We start from the raw sequence: 22,507 nt of genomic DNA, 5'->3' as shown, positions 1-22,507 counted from the left end.
AAGGACCGATCTACATCTGAGGCATACTAGACTACCCCAAGACTCGAGCCAAAGTACTCTCACGAAATTCTAATGTGTGATTTCATTTCACAGATTTTTTTTCATGTCAGTTCATGTTCAAGTTCATATCAGTGTCCCTCTGAAGTGGACCCTTTCTTGGATAGCGCCCCGTTTTTTTTAATAAAGGGACTTGCACTCTGAAGCCACCGCATTGCATTACAGTAATGCACATAATGCAAACAATGATCCAAATGAGGGACGGCTACCTTGACTTCGTTGTTCCATGTGGAGGCTGGCCTGACCGCAGCAGTTTTGCAGGTTAGCATGTTCACACAGTTTAATGTTATGCTAACTCTGATGCAGGTCAGCCTTTCAGTAGCAAAATTTGTGGTGTTTCCCCCACCTCCACAACATTCCCGTCTTTTTACATTACTTATAGTGGCTGCTGCTGGTTGAAAAAAAAAACAACTTCTAATATCCCTCCTCTTTGAAGGGGGCGGAGGAGGTGGCATGTTGTCTACATCAGTGTTTTTCAACCTTTTCTGTGTCACAGCACGTTTTTACTTTGGAAAAAAATCTAGCGGCACACCACAAACCAAAAATGTTCCAAAATTACTTTCTGTACAGTATATTTAATTATGAAATAATTTCTCAATATTTATACTTACTCAGTGTGGACGCCTGTATGGATGAACACAAAGCCGATATCCTTGCAGGAATCTTCGTCAACAGCTCTTAGTCTCTCTCTGTTTTATTTATTTATTTATTTATTTTATAGCATTTAGGCTTGAAAAGCTCAGAATTGTCAGACTCGGACTTTAGAAATGTCTTAAATCTACTGACATCTCACTGACAATGGCTTTGCAGGCAGGTAGTATTGCCTCTTTTTGGATTCAGCAACAAATTTAGCAACAAGGTAAATGGCTTTGAGGGCTTTCTCATTTACCTTTGTAGTGTTTCTGAAAAAGTTGCCTTTTTTCTCTGTGTTTTCATGGAGGCGAACAAAATAGTCCATCGACTTGGTTTGAAACGAGAGCAAATGCAACTGCTCGCGTCACTTTCAAGAACTGCTCGGATTTTTAGCCATCAGCTAGCTACCTTGCTGTCCTCAACAATGTGATGGAATAAAACACAGGTGGAGGATTGACGGTCTCAAATATGGATGAAATGGAAAGGACACTTCCGTGTATATTGACACTTGACGACTCTAATCAAATGATGTACAGTAGACATGCTGGGGTACACATATTCGCGGACAGCAAGGTAGCAGATAGCTAAAAATCTGAGTAGTTCTTGAATGCGACAAGAGCAATACATTGCTCATCTGCACACGACCGCAAGCTTCAACCTCCTTTCCTACTGCAACTTGTAACGCGTGATAAGTAGTAGCGTGCATAAAAGTAACAAAAAGGGGAGAAGCTTCCACTAATGTACATTTATTCACCAAAAAAAAACAAAACTAAATCCACCTTGACCACTCGTCACTCTGGAGCTCAGCGTTTCACACACACACATTCGCAGAACTCCAACATAACAGTAAGCAGCAACAGAATAACATATTCAATGTAAATAAAGCAGCGCCACGGCGTAGTGGATGTCGGGAGGAACACCATTTAAGGAGGAGACAGTTACAAACTTAAAAGTTAAAAACGATGCAGAAAAATTAATTCACGCGTTCGTTACATCGAGATTGGATTACTGTAACTCCCTACTTGCAGCTTGTCCTAAAAGTTCTCTAAAAGGTCTTCAGCTAGTCCAAAACGCAGCAGCAAGACTTTTAACAGGAACCAATAGAAGAGAGCACATCACTCCTGTGCTCCAGGCCCTTCACTGGCTTCCAGTCGAGTTTAGAATTAAATTTAAAATCCTCCTTCTTACATTTAAGACTATTAATGGGTTGGGGCCATCTGATCTCACCCATGCTCTGGTTCCATACCGCCCCAACAGAACACTACGCTCTCAGAATGCAGGTCTACTGGTAGTTCCCAGGGTTTCTAAAAGTACTGTCGGAGCTAGAGCCTTTAGCCACCAAGCCCCTGTTTAATGGAATCAGCTTGCAGCTAATATTAAAGAAGCCGAGACAGTCTGCACATTTAAGATTAGATTAAAAACGTTCCTATTCGACAAAGCTTATGGTCAGGCTAGTTGAAGTCGGAGTAGACTCACAGTTTAATCTAAGCTGCACTAGAAGCTCTAATGCTGGGGGAAGTACAGCCACGGAGTTCTATCTCCTTTTTGTCAATCTACCTACCACTTGTCTTACTTTATTTCTATTTCCATGCCGCTTTTCCTAACGAGGGTCGCGGAGGTGCTGGAGCCTATCATTTTCCAATATTAATATCTAGTTGTCTAGTCTCTTCATCACTAGTCCCCTTTCCCCCCTCCCCTCTGGGTAGGGGCTATTTTTCAGCTGCAGCCTCCTGACTGTCCGGACCCCTGGCTGGATGGACGTCCTCATTGCTACCCCCGTCTCATCTGGCTAGATGGACCTCTTCTTGTTCCTTCACTCCACTGCATCTTTACAGACTGTAACTTCGCCTGCTAATTCCTATTAGCAGTCCTGGTGCTTCCTGTCTATCCGTCCTGGGAGTGAATCTCTCCTGACTGTGGTACTCCCCAAGGTTTCTCATTTTCTCCCAAAGACTGGAGTTTTTGGAGTTTTTCCTTGCCGACATGGAGGGTCTAAGGATGGGGGACGCCCAGGACTTGAACTTTATTTATTCATCTTTGTTGCTTCATTTGCTGTTTCTGATTGTGTATCATATTGCTTCTGCAAAGCCCTTTGAGACATACTTGTTGTGATTTAGGGCTATACAAATAAAATTGACACCGTTTGAAAAACACTGGTCTACATGAATCAGTCGGGGCTGCGTGAGTGTGTGTGTGTGTGTGTGTGTGTGTGTCAGTGTGGCGGCAGGGCAGGGGTCAAGTAATCAGCCAATCACACGTGTATTTGAGGGGGGGGGATAAACCGGCACATTCAGCGCGTGAAAAGGGAGAAATGTACAGTAAGTCCGAACATATTGAAAATAATCCACTTAATAATGGTAGGGTCTATTCTATCGTTACAGCATATGGGAAGACAATCTAAATTACCCATATAACTGAATTCATGATATAATGCAAATAAAGGTTGCTTAAAAGTTGGTGGGGACAATTTGAGTGTCCTGAAAAGTTGGTAGTGTTTTATCCCTACCGTCCCTATGCAAACCTACGCCCTTGCAACAGAACCATTTCTGGAAGCCTTACTGTACACTGCGCAGGGCCGGCCCAGCCTATACGCAGACTATGCAGCTGCTTAGGGCCCCTGACCACTAGGGGGTCCCCTATCTGCCAATTGTTTAATTTATATATTTTTTTGTTTACTGCAGTTTGCTTTAGTTGACTTTTGTGAGTTTTGATACTTAGTTGACTTTTGTGAGTTTTGATACTTAATTTCAAGCTTAAAAAATAAAATTTCTTCCTTAACTTTTCTTTTCCTCTTTTAGAAAAAGGTTTGGCGCTATCTACTGTAAGTACTGACAATCATTTGGGGTGAGAAGTTTGAAGTATGCAGTGCAACAAAATCTGATTAATATACAAAATATGGACGTATGGGTTGGATTGCATGTATGGGTTTCACAGTACACTGTGACGAAATGGTGGGCCAAAAATATGGGCCCCTTGGCATTATTTTGCTTAGGGCCCCCAAATGGCCTGGGCCGGCCCTGACACTACGTATTACATATCATATCATATATGCAATAAGGAGCTAAAACATTACTCCTGTTCTTACCAAGCATTCCTTGTGACTGCCAGGTGTAGTTGTACCATGTTTTGACTCGGTTCTGGACATCTTTGGGAATGCGATAAGATGACATGTATTTAATGGTGTTGTCCATACAGGTGCGATAGTATGTCTGACTGGCTGTGGCCGCACCAACTACATCTCGCATCTCAAAGGGATAAAAAAAAAAAAAAAGTGACTTCATGACATAATTTTGTATTACTACTTTAGGATTATTTCACTTTATCAAACCTACCTGCCCAATCATGATAGAAAAGACAAAGACTCCCACAAAGTAGTTGATGAGCTGGAAGACAATCTCAAACAGGGTGGTGGGGTCTGGTAACCCCCCGATAGTGATGAGGGTTTTTACCGCGAAGTAATAACAACGAATGTAACTGTGAGAGAAGACATTGATGTGAAATAGATTGATTCTATTTGATTAAAAAAATTTAAAAAACACCACATGTCTGTTTGAGCCACCTGTTGCCTTTGCCGTCATACACCCACTTGGTGGAGCCCAGTCCTTTGTAGGCAGAGCCCCAATAGTACAGGCAGGCGTTGCAATGGAGACAGTAGAGAAGATACGTGGTCGTCCGGATCACCCTGGAATACAGGAGAGAGGAAACTATGAGTTAAATAGTTAAGAGGATACTAGATGAGTCGCATATATTTATGAAATATAAATAGCTCAACCAAAATATTGTAGTTAACAAACAAAAAGAAGCCTCGGAATTGCTATTAAATTCTATTCTAAGTGTTCTTAAGATGTCTGTTAAGGTCTCAAATTTCATAAGATAAACCTGTATCTGCCTTGAGTATATGAGCACTGAACATGAAGTTGATGCACACGATTTGCTTTCACAGACCACAAAAAAATGATGTGGCGGGCTGAATCTGGCCCCCAGGCCTTGAGTTTGACCAAGGGCGTAGGTTTGGTCTCAACGGTGGTAGGGACGATATTGAATAACCTGCATGTACAGTTTTTGCTGAGGACAAGACATTCTTAGTGATCAATACAAAATAAATCTGTATTGACTTATACTAATTTTTATTTGTATTGGTTCAGCCGACACCGTTCAATTCAAACCTTTGTTTTACATTCTAAAAACTTCCAGAAAAATTGTCCGTATTTTATGAGCAAATTTAAATTGCATTATTTGAACATAAATCTCTTAACTAACCAGGAATGCAAAAAAAAAAAAAAAAAAACATTTGTCTTAATACCACTCAACATTGTCTAAATAAAGAAATTAAATATGATATATAATAATAATGATATAAAGTGAAAAAGCTTCTTTGTCAGGGAATAACAACAAAATATACAAATGGAGCTGTCCTTCAGGTAAAACAGTACTGCTTTTGTCCACAAGCACAGCCAAACTCAACAAAAAACATGAACGCTCCTGTGGGCTGCTTTGAGACCACATAAATAAAATAAAAAGTAAAACTGGGGAGAAGGGGGTAAAACTCAGTTCACTACATTTCTCACAGTTTAATTAACATTAACAGTAGAAAACACATACAGTACAGGAGGACATAATGTAGTGTAAAGCGCTTTGAGCACCTTGAAAGGTGGAAAAGCGCTATACAAGTATAACACCAACACCAACGTCTCTCTAAACAGCTTCAAACTCGAGTTTTGCAGGTTAGAAAGTTCACACTGTTTAAGGCTATGCTAACTCTGATGCAGGTGGGAAGGGCGGGGTGAAGTCATCAGCCAATGAAATGTGCGTCTAGGACAGGGGTCGGCAACCCAAAATGTTAAAAGAGCCATATTGGACCAAAAAAAAAAAAAACAAATATGTCTGGAGCCGCAAAAAAAAATAAAAGCCTTGAATAAGCCTAATAATGAAGGCAACGCATGCTGTATGTATCTGTATTAGCTATATTAGCCTACTATCAAAATGACTACCATATTTTTCGGACTATAAGTCGCACCTGAGTATAAGTCGCACCAGCCATAAAATGCCCAACGAGGAGGAAAAAAACATGTACAGTATAAGTCGCACCGGAATATAAGTCGCATTTTTGGGGAAAATTTACTTGATAAAATCCAACACATAGAACAGATATGTCATCTTGAAAGGCAATTTAAAATAAAAATACAATAAAGAACAACATATTGAATAAGTGTACAGTATCATGATGTTACATGATGTATGAACAATGAAATGCGAACATGGCCGGTATGTTAACATAACATAGCTATTAAGAGTTATTCAGATAACTTTAGCAGAAAGAACATGCTAACAAGTTTACCAAACCATCAGTGTCACTCCAAAACACCAAAATAATATGTGAAATGATATACCGTAATTTTCGGACTACAAGCCGCTACTTTTTTCCTTCATTTTTAATCCTGCGGCTAATAGTTCAGTGCGTTTTATTCGTTGATTTATCTGGGTTAATAAGTACCACTTTTTTTGACAGCGTCATAAGACCTTCATTATTATGACATGACACTAACATGGGCATTACTGAATGCTTATGACATATGTCATTCAGTGTCATCCGGCAAATTATGTCACTAACTCCATTTAGGTCCAGCTTGGATCTTTTACATCCATTCAAAGGTGAGATAATTTGCCAGATAAAGCTAAATGACATCTGTTATAAGCATTTAAAAATGCTCATGACAATGTCATGTCATAATTATAATTGTCTAATAATGGTCTCATGGCACCACTGTCAAAGAAATTTTTACCACATACCATAACTAGCAATTAATTAAACAACTGGAACAGTAACTGAAGAAATAATTAGCACAGAACATGAATTTTGATTGTTATTTACATCTGTAGCACTGCAATGCATGCTAGGAGGCATGTTGGACAACAACAGTGTTGACAGACGGTGACTGTAGAGGTTCACTGTTTCCCCCAAGGCAGCAGTAATGGCCAAAAGAAGCTTCTTAAAGCAATGAAGCTTCGCAGTCAATTGGTTCAAAGCTTCATGGTGGTTCATTTGGTCATTATGTCATATGATGCCACTGTCAAATAAAGTGTTACCGGTTAATATCTTTTGGTGGTAATATCCCATAATAGAGTTAGAACAGCTGCGGTTTATAGTCCAGTGCGGCTTATCTATGAACAAATGTTGTATTCGTGTCAAATTTGGTGGGTGGCGGCTTATAGTCAGGTGCGCCTTATAGTGCGAAAATTACAGTAATAATGTGTTAATAATTTCACACATAAGTCGCTCCAGAGTATAAATCGCACCCCCAGCCAAACTATGAAAAAAACTGCGACTTGTAGTCCGAAAAATACGGTCATCTAAGAATACATAATGAGCCTTCAGGATTTAATGTTTATTTTCCCTGCAGTGCATCCAACGCACCAAGTGACTACTCTGTTGTACGATGCCAACTCAAGTTTAACTTTATTATAATTTTAATGAATTGTTTCATTGCTTTTATGAAAATATTGAAATGCAATAAAGAAATCCAATTTTTGATGTCGTTTTTATTTTGAGGTATCCAAAAACAACAAAATGGAACGTGCACAACATGACCCTTATCTGGGCATGTCTTTGATTTTTATTATCTCTGTTTCGTTTTTGAAGTCTGCAATTAGGTGTTCTGATATGTTGTTGAATGTCTCATTCATGTACTCACCATCTGTGAACGGTTTCCCACGCTTTATTATCTCCCGGGTTGCAACAAAACATGCAGCAGTAGTGGAGTTTGGCGATGCAATCCACTTCTTAAATCTGTTTTTGCGCTCCTCCAAGTTCCTCAGAAGCAACGGAATCGCACTTTTTCTCTCACTACTAACTGGGTACTCAGCTGCTGGTTTGTTTACAATACCTGCCTGGCATCGCGTCCTGCTGATAGAAACGTGTGTCGCAGGCTAAGACGCAAATCTTCGTTGACAGAAATGTTGAAATTTAATATTTTTCTACACATTTTTACAGCATTGGAAAACGTTAAGGATGTTGTGTCACATTTGTCCTCCTACAGCAGGGGTCCCTAAACTACGGCCCGCCTCCACATTTGGTCAGCCCCCCTGAATAATTTTTTTTTTTTTTTTACTTGTGTTATTTATTTTCTGGCTTTTTCTGTGAAGAACCCAGAGAGGGTTATTTGGCTTTTATCTATTTGATTAATTACATTACATTATATTATATTATATTATATTATATTATATTATATTATATTATATTATATTATATTATATTATATTATATTATATTATATTATATTATATTACATTACATTACATTACATTACATTACATTACATTACATTACATTATATTATATATTATCCAGAAAGGGTTATTTGACTGTGGCTTTATGAAAAACAATAATTTTTTACATTTAGGCAGTCCTGCAATCATCACACTTTTCTATTACAAACTGACCCCGGCCCCTCATCAGAGAAGGGAAAAGTTATGTGGCCCTCACAGGAAAAAGTTTGGGGACCCCTGTCCTACAGAAACCATCTCAAAACAAAAAATATATTTCCCTCAACCATCTTTTTCCATTTTCGAGCTTTTTGAAAATGCTCCAGGGAGCCACAAGGGCAGCGCTAAAGAGCAACATGCAGCTCTGAAAGCACAGTTTGGCGACCCCCGGTCTAGAAAGAAAAAAATGGACCGGTCTATTCCGCAAGTGAAAAGAGGTACATGTATATCTCAACATAATGAAAATAATTCATTTAATAATGGTGTGGTAAATTACAACAATTGAAACGTATGGGATGACAATCTAAATGACCTGAATTACTGAGGTCATATGACGGAAATAAGGTTGCTTGAAAGTTGGTGGGGTAATTTGAGCATCCTTAAAAGTTGGTAGTGTTTTGTTCCTACTGTCCCTATGTAAACCTATGCCCTTGAGTTTGACACCTATGAACTAGATGATCATTGTGATATCAACCATAATTTTTTTCTCATGTTCAATTGGTCAAACCTTTCTAAATGATTTGGTAGCCTACTGCTAAAAAAATAGCACGGTTCACAACAAGGGCAAGACTGCTCACCTGTAGACATATGCTTTGGTCAAGATGGCCTCTAAACGTTCATTAAATTCAAAGAATGAGTTGATCTGGGCAGCATTGAAAGAAAACACAGTTATTCTTAGTGCTTTTAATGTTTGAAAAGATTGTTTTGTTTTTGTTAAATCAAAATGCTCACCTTGAGTAACCGTGGTAGGCGTAGAAGAGGATTGATGCCAGTTTTGAAATAGAAGAGCTCCAGAGGAACAAGACTGGCCACGTCAAACTGAAAGAAAGAAGGAGTAAACTCATTGATAACTTCTAGATAAGGTTTGACGTCATTAAATTTCTAAACTGTGTGGAAAAAAGGTATAAATATGGATTCATCCATCCATTCTTGACACACCTTCTACAGTATCATTTATGTGCGAGAAACTAGAGCCTACATCAAAACTATTACCACCGAATGAATAAACATGTCCCTCACCTTGAAACGATTGGTTTTCATGTAATTGTTTCTCATTTCTTTTGTGTCACACTGTGACGAAAAGACAATATGCAATTAAATTTTTTTTTTTTTTTCACGGTCAACCTAAAACAAAAAATGAAACCGTATGGCACTCACAATTATGTCCCCTCCACGGACAAACTGGAGGCGTGGTTGGAAGACGGCGATGTCCAAAATGTAAATAAGGTCACAAAGGTAGTCGGTCAGCAGCCAGTAGTAAATATTGCCTGGTGTCTGGTAGGGGAAAGCCCAGCGCACTGGGATGAACCAAACATTCCAGTTCCATGCCAAAGACACCAAAAACATCCACAGGACGTACATCAAATCTGGGGGAGGAAACACATCAGGAGTATGGAGAAAGTCACGTTGACTTGACAAAGCAGTTACATTTTATTATTTGGAATTTGGTGGTGCACATAGGTTGTGGAGATAAAGCAGGGAGAGGGGGCAGGCTTCTCACTGGTGAAAGGGTCGATGCTGGCTGGAAAGCGGGAGCAGACAAAGGCTCGTGTCCGTCGAGGGGATTTCACCTGATGGTCAGATTTCTGCTGACCACTGTCAGCTCTTTCTCCCGCGGCACCGCCGAGGTTCTCCGTAACTTGCCCATCTGTACGCTGAGCAGAAGTAGAAGGTTGCGGTGGTGCGGCCTTTGGAGGAGCTGAAGAGCAAGTGGGAGGCATATTTGTATCACTCAGGGCTATTTTTTAGAGATTTATAGTTGGAGCGTGGAGACAAAAATTTAGTGAAATGAATGGAAATAAAGTAAAATAATAACTATTAGAGTTGTCCGATAATGACCTTTTAACCGATATCCCGATATTGTCCAACTCAAAAAAATCAGATACCGATATCAAACCCATACCAATATATGCAGTCGTGCGCTTAATATGTTTTTGCTAATTGTATTGTGATGCCCCACTGGATGCTTTAATAATGATAAATGTAACAACTTCAGGGTTTTCCAAATAAAATAAGCGTCTGTTAAAAATAAGAGAAAAACTTCAACTGAATGAAGTTTTAGAAAATAAATGTCCCACATAAATAATATAGAATGAAATGAGCCAAAATGTCCATAATGAAATGAAATGAATCATTCACAATTAAATCGCATTTACAGTACTTACCCTAAAGAACCACTAAGGGGCGAGCAGAGCATTACAAATACAGGCGAACATAGGACATGCCAAATGCAATGACAATTCCCAAGATGCATTTTGCTTTTGGACAGTGTTATATTTTATTACGTTTCTAGTTTTCTTAGTGACTATTTCTTTTTGATAAAGCAGTAGTTATATGTAGGGTTGTTCCGATCATGTTTTTTTGCTCCTGATCCGATCCCGATCGTTTTAGTTTGAGTATCTGCTAATTCCGATATTTCCCGATCCAATTGCTTTTTTTTGCTCCCGATTCAATTCCAATCATTCCCGATAATTTTTCCCGATCATATACATTTTGGCAATGCATTAAGAAAAAAATGAATAAAACTCGGACGAATACATACATTCAACATACAGTACATAAGTACTGTATTTGTTTATTATGACAATAAATCCTCAAGATGGCATTTACATTATTAACATTCTTTCTGTGAGAGGGATCCACGGATAGAAAGACTTGTGACTTTGTATATTGTGACTAAATATTACCATCTAGTGTATTTGTTGAACTTTCAGTAAATGATATTGTAGCCATGCCCCAATGCATGATGAGAAGTGGAACCCTGACTGTGCGTAGTGCTACCAATTGATATATCTTCTCTGCGTTGGGAAATAAAAAAGGTGTTAAGAAAAACATCAATTGCTACCTTGCTTCCCCACATTGCGTCCCATGATATTTCCAACCGTAGGGAGAGGGATTGTAAGGCTTTAGCCAATTAAAAGAAGGCTCCAAAGGCTGCCAAAATTCACTCTACTCATATTACGCTGCCTTTTATCTCTCTATATGGGTAAAACGGCGCCATTACAGATTGAGCGCGACAATGCATGAGTGGGTCGTGCAACGCATGCATTAATTGCTTTAAATATTTAACGTGATACATATTTAACGTGATTTTTTAAAAACTAATTACCGCCATTATCGGGATAAATTTGATAACCCTACCTTAAGCCTAAACTAAAGACTCTGGATGAGTGTAACATATTATGTCTGTAACATTAAATACAATTAGAAAACAATTGAATTAAAAAAAAAAAAATATATATATATATATATATATATATATATATATATATATATATATATATATATATATATATATATATATATTTAAAAAAGGCATGGCCGATATTTTTTTGCCGATTCCGATACTTTGAAAATGACGTGATCGGACATCTCTAGTTATATGTAATGAGTTTATAAGTAATTATTTTTCAATAATTTATTGTTCATTTAATTTTTGCATTATGAATGCAAAAATGGTCTGCTCACATAACAAATCTCAAGCATCTTTTTTAAGAGACATGGTTGTAATGAATAATTACATGTAATGCATGAGTGTGATCACAGTGCTATATTGTGAATATAATTTCAACAAAGTTAAAAGGGTTCTTAATTCATTTAGAAGGTCATGTCAGGAATGTTGGCCAAAGGTGGACAATGAAAGGCTGATGTTGATACAATTACTGATGGATAGCATTTTAAATTGTTTCATTCAGTCAGTATTATCAGATCCCCAATTGCATAGGGCATCTCCAATAATTAGGCTATACGGTGACAATAACCTTTAGTTCACATTATGAAAACCCCCTACAAAACCTTAACCCTAAAACCAAATATTTTCTCCTTCCAATAATATAAAATAATTTCTTAATTTATCAATCAGTTTAAGTTTTTTTAATCCTTTCATGCCCGAAAGATGATTTTTTTTTTTTCCTTTTGAACACTGAAAGGGCACTCTTTAACTCATTGGCCGCCATTGACTGCACTAGACGTCAAATCCACTTTGAAGAAGTATTTATTGTTGTTGTTTTACTGACTACACTTAACTCATTCACTATCAAAGACATATTGACAATGTTGATTTTTATATTTAATTGCTCATAACTATAACGAAAGTATTGAAAAAAAATGTATTTTATGACGAAAGATGGGAATCTTTTTAACTTATGTGTTCATGTAGCCATATTATGTGGCGCATGAAAGATGGGGAAATTCTTGTGAAAAATGGCTGGGATTGAATGAGTTAATATCACTTACTAATATTTTGTTTATTTGGTACCGTTAAGGCATTAAAATGACATCATCGGTATTCAAGAGTGCTAAGAAATAACTTTCTTAAGCAGTCGCACGGGAAGTGCGGTGCTGAGGGAGCTGCAGCACCCCCTGGTGATGGGGAGGAAAAAGGTTTTGGCACGTTCATTTTTTTTTGTTTGGGTTATAACATAGACTTCATAATGATATTGAAGGGACACATTCCCCAGGCACGTTCATTTTTTTTTGTTTGGGTTATAACATAGACTTCATAATGATATTGAAGGGACACATTCCCCAGACACTGCGCCACGCCTTCAAGTAGGGCGCCGTCCCACACTCCGCTTCAGTCAGTCGAAGTCGGTCGCAGCTGTTCTCAAACACATACAGCGATCCAACGCCGGATTTAGGTTGAAAAAGCACGAAAGCTGTATCGCATACAAACAGGAAGGATTGTCTCAGGAGTGATTTGTTCGAGGATTCAAGGTAAATATTATATTTTTCGTACCATTCATGCATTTTGAAATGTTGTGAAAAAAATTAATGGGAGAAATTAACCGCTACGGCATTGGCGTCATAATTCACAATACAATGATACTGCTACATACGAAGTTAATTCGTTCCAGGACCTTGTTTGTAAGTCGAAATGGTTGTATGTAGAGCAGGATTTTCCCATAGGAATACATTATAATTCCATTAATTTGTTCCACAGCCCAAAAACCCATACTGCAAAAATGGCAATTACACATAGAAAACCAAATAAATTATAAATAAAAATCGGAATAAAATAATGATAATAATAATAATTCGTTTAATCATGTAAAAAATCGGGTTCTAAAGTGGCGGACATTTTTTGCTGTACCTGAACGCACCGCGTGGCTGACGTGACAGAGAGAGTTTTCAATGTTTTCTTGAGAACACCGTCAACTGCGGTAGGCGTTTTGTGTTGGATAAGTTGTGAAATAAATGATAAAAACGTGATGACGCTGGCGATTTCTTTGGCGATGTTACCACAATAATAATTGTCACAATAACTTAAAAAGACTGGCGAATGGTGGTCGGAGGAGGACCGTGGAGATGTATTGTTGAGCCAGTTCATGGATGTGCACTCCACGCTCATATTTCTCTATAATTTTCATCTTCATTTAGAAGGTAAGCGTCACCTTTTTCCTTGTTTCATCACCTGTACCAACATGTGTTGATTTCTCACACAAGAAAATCCGCCGTGCGTCCGTCTGCGGTGCTGTCATGTCGTCGTATTTCGAGCATGTCGTCAGGTGTAGAAACAAATGGCGAATTTTACGTCGGATGTCGAAAAGATTGTATGTCGAGGTACCACTGTATTTATGTACAATAAATGCTAACTGCCCGTTTTTTTGCTTTTAACCAAGAATCAAGACTGTTTTACGTCCATATCTATAAAGAATTCAGGGATTTAAGCATTTATTCATAAGAATTTTAACGTAAAAAGCTCTTTGTGGTGATAAGGCAGCGCCACGGTGGCTTAAAGACTAGCGGCACATTCGACATATTTACGTAAAATACCATATTGGCCCGAATACAAGACGGTGTTTGTAACACTGAAAAAGAGGGGGTCGTCTTATATTCGCGGTCTACACATTATACCCATTCACGACGCTAGATGGCGCCAGATATCATTGAAGCGATGTTCTGTCATGACAGATCTCAGCTACTCTCCCCATTCACGACGCTAGATGGAGCCAGATATCACTGAAGCGACGTTCTGTCATGACAAATCTCAGCTACTCTTTTTAGTTTAACCAGTTTGCATTAATTTATTGCAATGGTTTTCCTTATTCAGATTTGTTTCAAGACTACAGTAACAGTTAGACTTCACTTTGATGGTTAATGCAGTTATTGTAATTTTGTTGTTTTATCACAATAGATTGGTTTATTTACATTTCAAAAACTAGAAGCCATTCATTTACGAATGTGATTGCATTTTAGTTTACAAATTTAAATGTTCGGATATTAAGATTTGAATGAGGCAAAACAACATGCTTTTTCTCTCATATATATTGTTATAATCATTTGTTTCGGATGTACTGTAATTATTTTCCCTTTACCAAAATTAAATTGGTGTTCAAAAAGCCTTTTTTCAAACTTGAGTCTTGAAAAAGAGGGGGTCTTATAATCAGGGCCGTCTTATATTCAGGCATCAATACGGTAAATGATAACTGCCCGTTTATTTTTTTTTTCTTTTAACCAAGAATCGAGACTGTTTTACGTCCATATCTATAAAGAATTAAGGGATTTAAGCATTTAATCACAAGAATTTTCAATGTAAAAAGCTCTTTGCCTACTGTATGTTTACACTCGGTCAGCTTTGACGACGATAGGCCACCTATTAATCGGCCCAGTGTCCCATGAAAATATTATGAAGTCAATGGTTATAAATAAATCATATTTAAACAATATTGATTTAATTTTGGAGATTACATATACTAGTATATGTTGAATAAGGTTTTTTGTTGTTGTTGTTGTTAATAACACTAACTGACACCTTGCTTGCTATTGTATCACGTTGAATAAGAAGCCCTATCAATTAGAAGTGGCAGGGTGGAAGCGAATGAATGTTTGTTCAAAATCTTTTTATGTACAGTATGTCTGCTTTACTTACAGGGGTTGATGACACTGTCCTCGTCCGAGCTGTCAGGATCTATCAGTTTCTCTTTGGCTTTCTCCGTCCTGTCTTTAAACATGCGAACCAGCTCCTGTAGACGCTCATTGACCGCCGTGCTAGTCTGACTAGCAGATGACGACGGACGCTCGCGCAAGCTTTAGAATAAAGAAGCGGGTCGTCAAAAGGACGCCTCCCATCTGAGGCGTACGCATGTAGCCGTGCATTACTCACGGGTCATCAGAGCTGTGGATGCTGGACTGGCTGGCCCAGGCTCGCACAGGGATGCTCACGTCGTCCTCATCATCTTCGCTTTGAGAATGCCGCCTCCTACTATTACAAGTAAGAATAGTTGAGAGAGTATGTCACTAGTTCTTCACAATATGGCGGTCTGCTCTTGCAAATGACAATTTGATAGATGGACACAGGTGCTGGAGAGCATCAGTAAGTAGAGGCAGCATAATGACAAGACAACTAGACCCTGGAACAGATAGATTATTCATTAAAATGTCTTACATCTTTGTCCAGATTGTTTTACGATTTCCTCCACTACTGTTGTGCATGGTTGGAGCAAAATTTAAGAAAAAGGAGTGAGTGAAAGGGGAAAAAAATCGAGAGAGAAAAACCAAGTGATGATTTAAAAAGGAACAAACACTTTCCATAACATGCAGTGGACACAATGACACAGCCAGACTGCAAGGCTGATGCATCGTTTTATTGACTTTTGTCTCTTTATGTTGACAAACAGTAGCTTAAATTACAATGGGACTATTTGTATGGAATCACACTCACAACAAAGGACAACATCAGCACAAGAAGCTTTCCAACTTATCAACAAACATCACAACAAAATTGTGTTCTGCAAACACCGTGTACACCAATTGGAATTTCAATACTTCTTATACTGTATCATTGTATAGCATCATTCAATTTGTTAAATGTTGCCCACTCAACATCATGGTTATAACAACATGTTTATATTTGTTATGATTAAGGGCATGTGACTTGATTTATGTTTTCAGACAATCACATTGTCCTTAATATCTTTAGCACCTTTCAGATATGCCCGTAAGTCCAGTAATGTGATGGTTCTTAAAGGGACCAACAACACTTTGTATAAAGGCCGTTTCAAACTAGTTACAGGCTAGTGTGAAGGGTTCAGCGGCAACCCATTCATTGTGTATGTGGGAGGGGACTTCTCGGTGAAAGTGACTGGTGACGGTGGTTTTGGACGGAGCGGAGAGTCTTGAGTGAATTTTCGGCGATGGGTGGGGCCCAAAATAGAGACTTGTTCTATTTTCACAGCGCCGGCGCGCTGATGTCAACAACGTATCCAATAGCAGAGGGGCAGGCGTACTTATATCTGTGCTATCAGGCTGTTTCGGCAGACAGATATATCACGGCCAATGGAACCTTTATAAATGCGCTTTTTTTTTTTTAAAGTTTCGCAAGCTCTGGGACACTCGAAAAATTACTCTCATACCTCTTCTTGCTAAGCTAAATGGTACCTCGATGTGCATTTGTGTGGAAATGAACTTCACGAACAAAAAAAAAAAATTCTCTACCTACTACTACTCATCGAAACTAGTAAAACCATTTACACGGCTATTGTAATGCCCCCTACTCGCTTGAAATAGGGAAAGTTACTGTTTTCTTGTGTAACAATGAACAATAAATGCATTGGTGCTTGGGACTATAGTAAATATGTTTGCCGCTTTTCATTACCTGACAGCGTCTACATCAGGCTAAATGGCTCCTCCAGTTTTGCTCGTCACACTGGGCTGATACTAGTCTGAAAAGGTTTTAAGTGACCCTCACTTAAAAGTCAGTTGTGCAGTTTTTAAGTATACAAAGTGCACATTTTCTGAAGCTCTGATTATGGAGAAAATTATGCCTAAACAAAAAAAATGACAGCGCTTATGACTAGCGTTGGGCATCGAGCATCGATGGGATCCGGGACTCCTGGAGCCGTTCGAATTTTATTTCGATTCCAAGTTTTGATGCCCTGACAGCCGACCCGAAAAAATAGCTGCCGAACACCACGAAGCCACATGACGCATGTGTTTGTGCATTGTAACTTAACTTCAATCGTAAACACTGTGCGGCGGCGCTCAAAAGTTTGGATGAATGGATGGATGGATGGATGGATGGATGGATGGATGGATGGATGGATGGATGGATGGATGGATGGATGGATGGATGGATGGATGGATGGATGGATGGATGGATGGACGGACGGAATATTATGAGAAAAAGGCTTATTATTACATTGGGCTAATGTAGCTATATAAGCAGCTACGTACTTTACGTTGCGCGTTGCCGCCTCCGTTAAAATCAACAGTATTAAAAGCATCTTTTGTTTTACAATTGGCTTTAAAAATAAGGAAATCCTTATTATTTTGCCTCATCTACATCAAATTATTATCAATAGAAGAGTGTATACCAATGCTTCGTCGTAGCTCCCAGCTAAAGTACATGTTTGTAAAGTGCACAGCGGCTCCCAGTTACCTTACCCGTATGTAATATTTGTGACTTTTTCTCGTAGCACTACTACGACTAATCTCATAGTCCTTTTTTAAAATGTATTAATTTGGCCCTAGTACTCTCTCGTCTCAACGTGCATCAAAGTTTTTTTTCACGTACATCACTACAGTGATACATGACATTTATTTATCTACTCTGCTGTGAGCACCAGCCAATAGCAGTTTGTCTGAGGACCCTGCTGCATGGTGGTGGCATGAAAGAAAGACTTATCCTTTGCTGTCAGATCTGGCTTTCCCATACTGTATTTATGCATTCAAACTCGCTCCATCTACACCATATAACGTGTTTTTCACCATACGAGACAGTATCTGTCCAGAATGCTCATGGTTACTGCCTGAGAAGGCTGATATGATCATTTTCTTCAACAAAAACTGTTTATGGTTTAATATTGTACACACTGCTAATCTGGACTGGGTTTTACAAGTTTTTTTTGTTTGTTTGATATTCTGCACCAGGTTAGCCCATTAGTGGGAGCTCAATATCATGTAAAAATGCCTGCAGCATAAGACAATCTAAAACATAGGCAAAAGAATATGTGCTCTGTGAGCTTTTGAAAAATAAACATCTTTGTGAAAGTGCACTCCTGTGGAACGAAACTTCATCATATTAAAGTTCAAAGACTGATGTTTAAATACAAGTTAAAAATAGCCCTGTGAGAAATTCATAGCAAAGCTAACAATTTTTTTGACCCTGCCTATAAAGAAGGATCGGAATGGAGAATCGTTTGGAACCGGAATCGAAACATGGAATCAGAATCGAAGCCTGAACCATTCAAATTCAAACGATGCCCAAACCTACTTATGACAGCGCTTATAAGGGCAGCCATTTTGTGTCATCACTTATACCCATACACATGCACACTGAGAGACTCGAGCGCCGGAGTCATAATGTGTGTCGATGAACTCACAAGGAAGGCAGCATAATCTGGAATACTCGCATTTGATTGGCTAAAATAGTAACAGCATTGATAAAATGTCTGCCTGCATTAAGGTTGGCAACGTCCTTCAAATGCTGGCTTTTGTTTACATTTTTTCTCCACCATTACACATCAGAAAAATACAATTCTGAATTTTTTTCAAAATTTATTAGACAAGATTATTTCCGCTAGAATGTACATGATAAAGGTGGTGTCTTTCCCTTTAATTTGTGCTATTTATATCTGAAAGCATCTTATGTTATGATGTCAAATTAGACATAATGTACACATACAGCGGCATATGCAGGACACTAAGACCAAACACAGCACTGCAAAATAAGGGACAGTAGAGGGCAGAAAGGACAGTTTCTACACAATAAAGAGACGGTAAACCATTCCATTGTATACTGCTGATTAAATCTAAAACGAAATTTTAATCTGATTGTGGACAGAAATGATCCACTTCCAGCCAAGCAAGTTAAATGTACTTATGTGAAGCTACATGTCATTGCAGGAAGGCATTGAAGCCACACATATGAAAACAACAAACAACCCATGCATCCTTCTTACTCTTTTTCTCCTTTGCTGCCAATGCAAAATAAGCAGAGAGACAAAGTGCACTCATAAGAATTAGTCCAAATTTTAAATACATATTGTTGGCTGTAACTCATACCTCTGTCGACCTCCTGTTGGTGTCACAGGGACAGTTAGGGTAGATATTCTGGGGTCCTGCGGTGTCAGGAGTTGCTCTCTATTTGCCTCCCAGGCTCCCTCTCTGTGCGAGTCGACATCCTCGACATTGACGGCTGGACGGAGGCGAGAACTGTCTGTTGAGTTTGTAGAGAGAGGACAAAATTGTTGTGTTTAAAAAAAAAGAGAGAAAAGTGTACACTGCAAAAAAAAAAAAAAAAAATTAAAAAAAAAAAAGGGTTAAAAAGGGGGAAACCGTAAAATCATATAAAGATACTTTAGTAACTGAAAATTTTACATCATTTTATGTGGCTAGCTAAAATAATATTTTCATCGATTTGTTTTGTCGTTCTTATAAATAAAAAGTCAGGGACAACTAGTTTCTTCCCTTTTTAAAAAAAAACATTTTGAAAATACATATTTGCTTTCTTTTCTCTTTTTTTTCTGATAAATTAAAAACATAAAAACGTGAATATTTACTTTTCCGCAATATTTCATTTAACCCTTTTTTGCCAAATGTATCACATTTGATACACTTAGAATTTCATGATTTTGAGACTCTTATTAAGAATTTTAAAATTTCTGTCTCAAACAAAAATGATGCAAGTCAACACTAGACATGTGCCGATTAATAGTTTCAAGCTACTCCATGTATGAAAACGTCCCTAAGGTATTAGCTGTTTTTTATGTCCCAATAATGCATGGAGAAATCCCTCGCTTGCAACTGTACGGCTCAACCCCACCGGTTGTTGCTCAGTGTCAGTGAATCAGCTGTGCTACACGATGGCTGGAGGTGAAAATCCTGAACATTTCCCCCCGTCGAAGAAAACTAAATCGCTGGTATGGGAATACTTTGTCTACAGAAAAGTTATAGACGGCTGCGGCTTAGAGGAGGAGGGCCAACCGACATGTAAAACACATTTGCGAAGGGTGGCTGCCGAGAAGGCAATACCTCCAATATGATTTTGCATTTATACAAAATTAAAGGTTAGTAAACACTAGGGGTGCAACAGTTCAGTTAGCCTACGGTTCGGTTTGAACCTTGGTTTTGGTATAACGGTTTCGGTTCAGTTTCGGTTTGCTTTTTGCATTTTTTTTTTTTTTAACTGCCTTTATTTTGCTTTTAAGTAAATGAAATAAACACTTAAAATGTAAACATTTTCGACTGTTAAAATGCCTCTTAGCTCTTTGGCTAGTTTAATGACTGACTACTGAAATACACACACAGTAGTAAAAAAGTTACTTGGCAAAGTAACTGGTGTTAACGTTCATGTTTTTTTTTTTTTTTTTCATTTTTTTCAAAAAAACAAAGACAAAAGCATAGTAACCTTTGCTACGTTTGGAGGTTATTTCATGTTCTGAATCAACCGTTAAAGTTGATAAAATTGCTCCCGTTTTTGCATTAGTTCCCTTCTGTCTACTTTCGACATGTGAAAATTTTAAAACTGTTTCATCATTTAAAGATAGACTCAAGTCAAGATTTTGCCGATTTAGGAGTATTTTAGATAAAAAGTTATTTAGGTTCACTAGGAAGGTTCACTACAACAGAGCCTTTCTGAGAAGTTTACTGCTCTAAAATGGCAGCTGTTTACTAACGCTACCGAGTCTGTCATTTCGTATGTAGTTCTATATGCATGAGATATCTAGGCGTAGGTTGTAGGCTGCCGGCTACTGTCAGGAAATATTGGAACCACCTCGCCTAGCATCGCGTTTGCTACTGCGTCACAACAAACATTCTTCCCTCTCCGTGTCTCTGACTTTTCTCGCGTCATTCAACTACCGTATTAACGAACGGAGGAAAAAAAACGTAATGCACGAAAAACGTACAGATTTTGAACGTAACGTACGGCGTACACATTTAAAAATCAGTGCTCACTTGTACAAATTACGCCGAGACCGTACAATTTGACAGGTATGAATTATAGTGGACCGTCACAGTTACGTAGTAGCACTCTGTACCACGGGACGTCCAACTATCAGTGGTCACGACGAAACTATGTGTTTTAGCGAAGTCATCTTCAATGGCTTTGCGTGCCATTTCATAAATGACGGGGAATACGTTGTTGGAGAAATATGTCCGCCAGGGAGCAATGTAACGCGGGTCAAGCGTTGCAAATAAATTAACGGAGCCCGCCATGTGTTTTCACTGGTGTCATTTCCGGGGTTGTCCTGCTTTGAGAAAGTGATATCTGTGGGTAATGCCGGCTGAAGTGCCGACCGGAGTCATGTTATAAGTGTTGCCATTAGCATAGGGAACAAGCGCTGAGCAATGCTTGTAAATTGTTGTTGTTTTTTTTTCTCAATATTTTCTCTCCTTCCTATTTTCTCTCCCTCCGCATTGTAGTCCACGGGGAAACCAAAATGTTTGCAGATTTGAAAGAAGCCAGTGCTTCTTTTTGTTTTCTTTCTTGTTTCACTTTCACTTCGCTCGTAAGCGAGAGGGCGTTACTCGGCTTCTATTACACAGGTGCTTGACAGCGATCGGACATTTATTCCACAAGCGTTCGAAATAAATTAATTGCAAAACTGAAAAGGCGCAGTTCATAAAGGCGTATTGAACCGTACAGGGCGAACCGTACGGTTCGGCTTTGAACCGCAAACCGTTGCACTACTAGTAAACACTGTCATGAATGTTTCCCACCAGCTACAAGAGTTAACTCCAGCATGTTTAGTGTGTCTAGCAGTGGTAAAATATATTTTTTATCTCATAGAGTGAGACTATCTGTCTGTGTAGAGAAAGAGAGTGTGTGTAAAATTCAAACATGATACAAGTCATATGATGTTAATAGAAAATGATTATTTCTTTTCTGATGGTAATGTTGAGCTGAGGTTTTGGGTTAAGGCTCATTTATTTATTTAAATTGTATTTATTTTATTTATTTATTTTAACTTAATATTATACTTATGTTCCAATTTGCAAATATGTTTTGAAAAATAAAAATCCTGTTCTATATCGATCTATATCTATGGCTGCGTTTCAATCGCGGTGTAAATGAGCCCTCGCTCACTTGCCCTTGCCACCGCCCCCCTGAGGAATCCCCACCGCCATCTTAAGGGCCGTTCCAATTCCCAAAACAGCGAAGTGAACTTGGTGAGATGGACCCTCAGAGGGCTCAGTGATCGAGTGAACAGTGGCAGGACGTATGGAATCACAGGAGTGCCAAAATAAAAAAATAAATAAATAAATAAATAAACATAAATAGAAATAAATGAATAAATAAAGACTAAAGTTACTTTTTTTATTGACTTTCACTTTTGTCGGTAAGAAAAGGAAAAAACTGACAATTTTTGTCATTGATGTTTCTATTTTGCTT

At 38.4% G+C, this 22,507-nt stretch overlaps 1 protein-coding gene across 1 annotated transcript in view; it reads right to left on the bottom strand.

Moving 5' to 3' along the window:
• LOC130916207 (cyclic nucleotide-gated cation channel beta-3-like) overlaps positions 1 to 22,507 on the bottom strand; it is a 58,127-nt gene that overhangs the window by 6,786 nt on the left and 28,834 nt on the right. Inside the window, exons 20-32 of the mRNA XM_057836725.1 lie at positions 19,177 to 19,330; positions 19,074 to 19,088; positions 15,560 to 15,592; positions 15,278 to 15,376; positions 15,044 to 15,201; positions 9,674 to 9,871; positions 9,331 to 9,539; positions 9,193 to 9,243; positions 8,905 to 8,991; positions 8,751 to 8,815; positions 4,250 to 4,372; positions 4,023 to 4,164; positions 3,776 to 3,935 (exon numbers count right to left, since the gene is read on the bottom strand). Coding sequence (XP_057692708.1) covers positions 3,776 to 3,935; positions 4,023 to 4,164; positions 4,250 to 4,372; positions 8,751 to 8,815; positions 8,905 to 8,991; positions 9,193 to 9,243; positions 9,331 to 9,539; positions 9,674 to 9,871; positions 15,044 to 15,201; positions 15,278 to 15,376; positions 15,560 to 15,592; positions 19,074 to 19,088; positions 19,177 to 19,330 — 1,494 coding nt within the window. The remainder of the gene's footprint in view (positions 1 to 3,775; positions 3,936 to 4,022; positions 4,165 to 4,249; positions 4,373 to 8,750; positions 8,816 to 8,904; positions 8,992 to 9,192; positions 9,244 to 9,330; positions 9,540 to 9,673; positions 9,872 to 15,043; positions 15,202 to 15,277; positions 15,377 to 15,559; positions 15,593 to 19,073; positions 19,089 to 19,176; positions 19,331 to 22,507) is intronic.

Source organism: Corythoichthys intestinalis, chromosome 5 (genome assembly GCF_030265065.1).
Source record: "Corythoichthys intestinalis isolate RoL2023-P3 chromosome 5, ASM3026506v1, whole genome shotgun sequence".
Classification (NCBI taxonomy): Eukaryota; Metazoa; Chordata; class Actinopteri; order Syngnathiformes; family Syngnathidae; genus Corythoichthys; species Corythoichthys intestinalis.
Note: the sequence above shows the minus strand (reverse complement) of the source record. Positions and strands in the feature narration are given on the sequence as shown.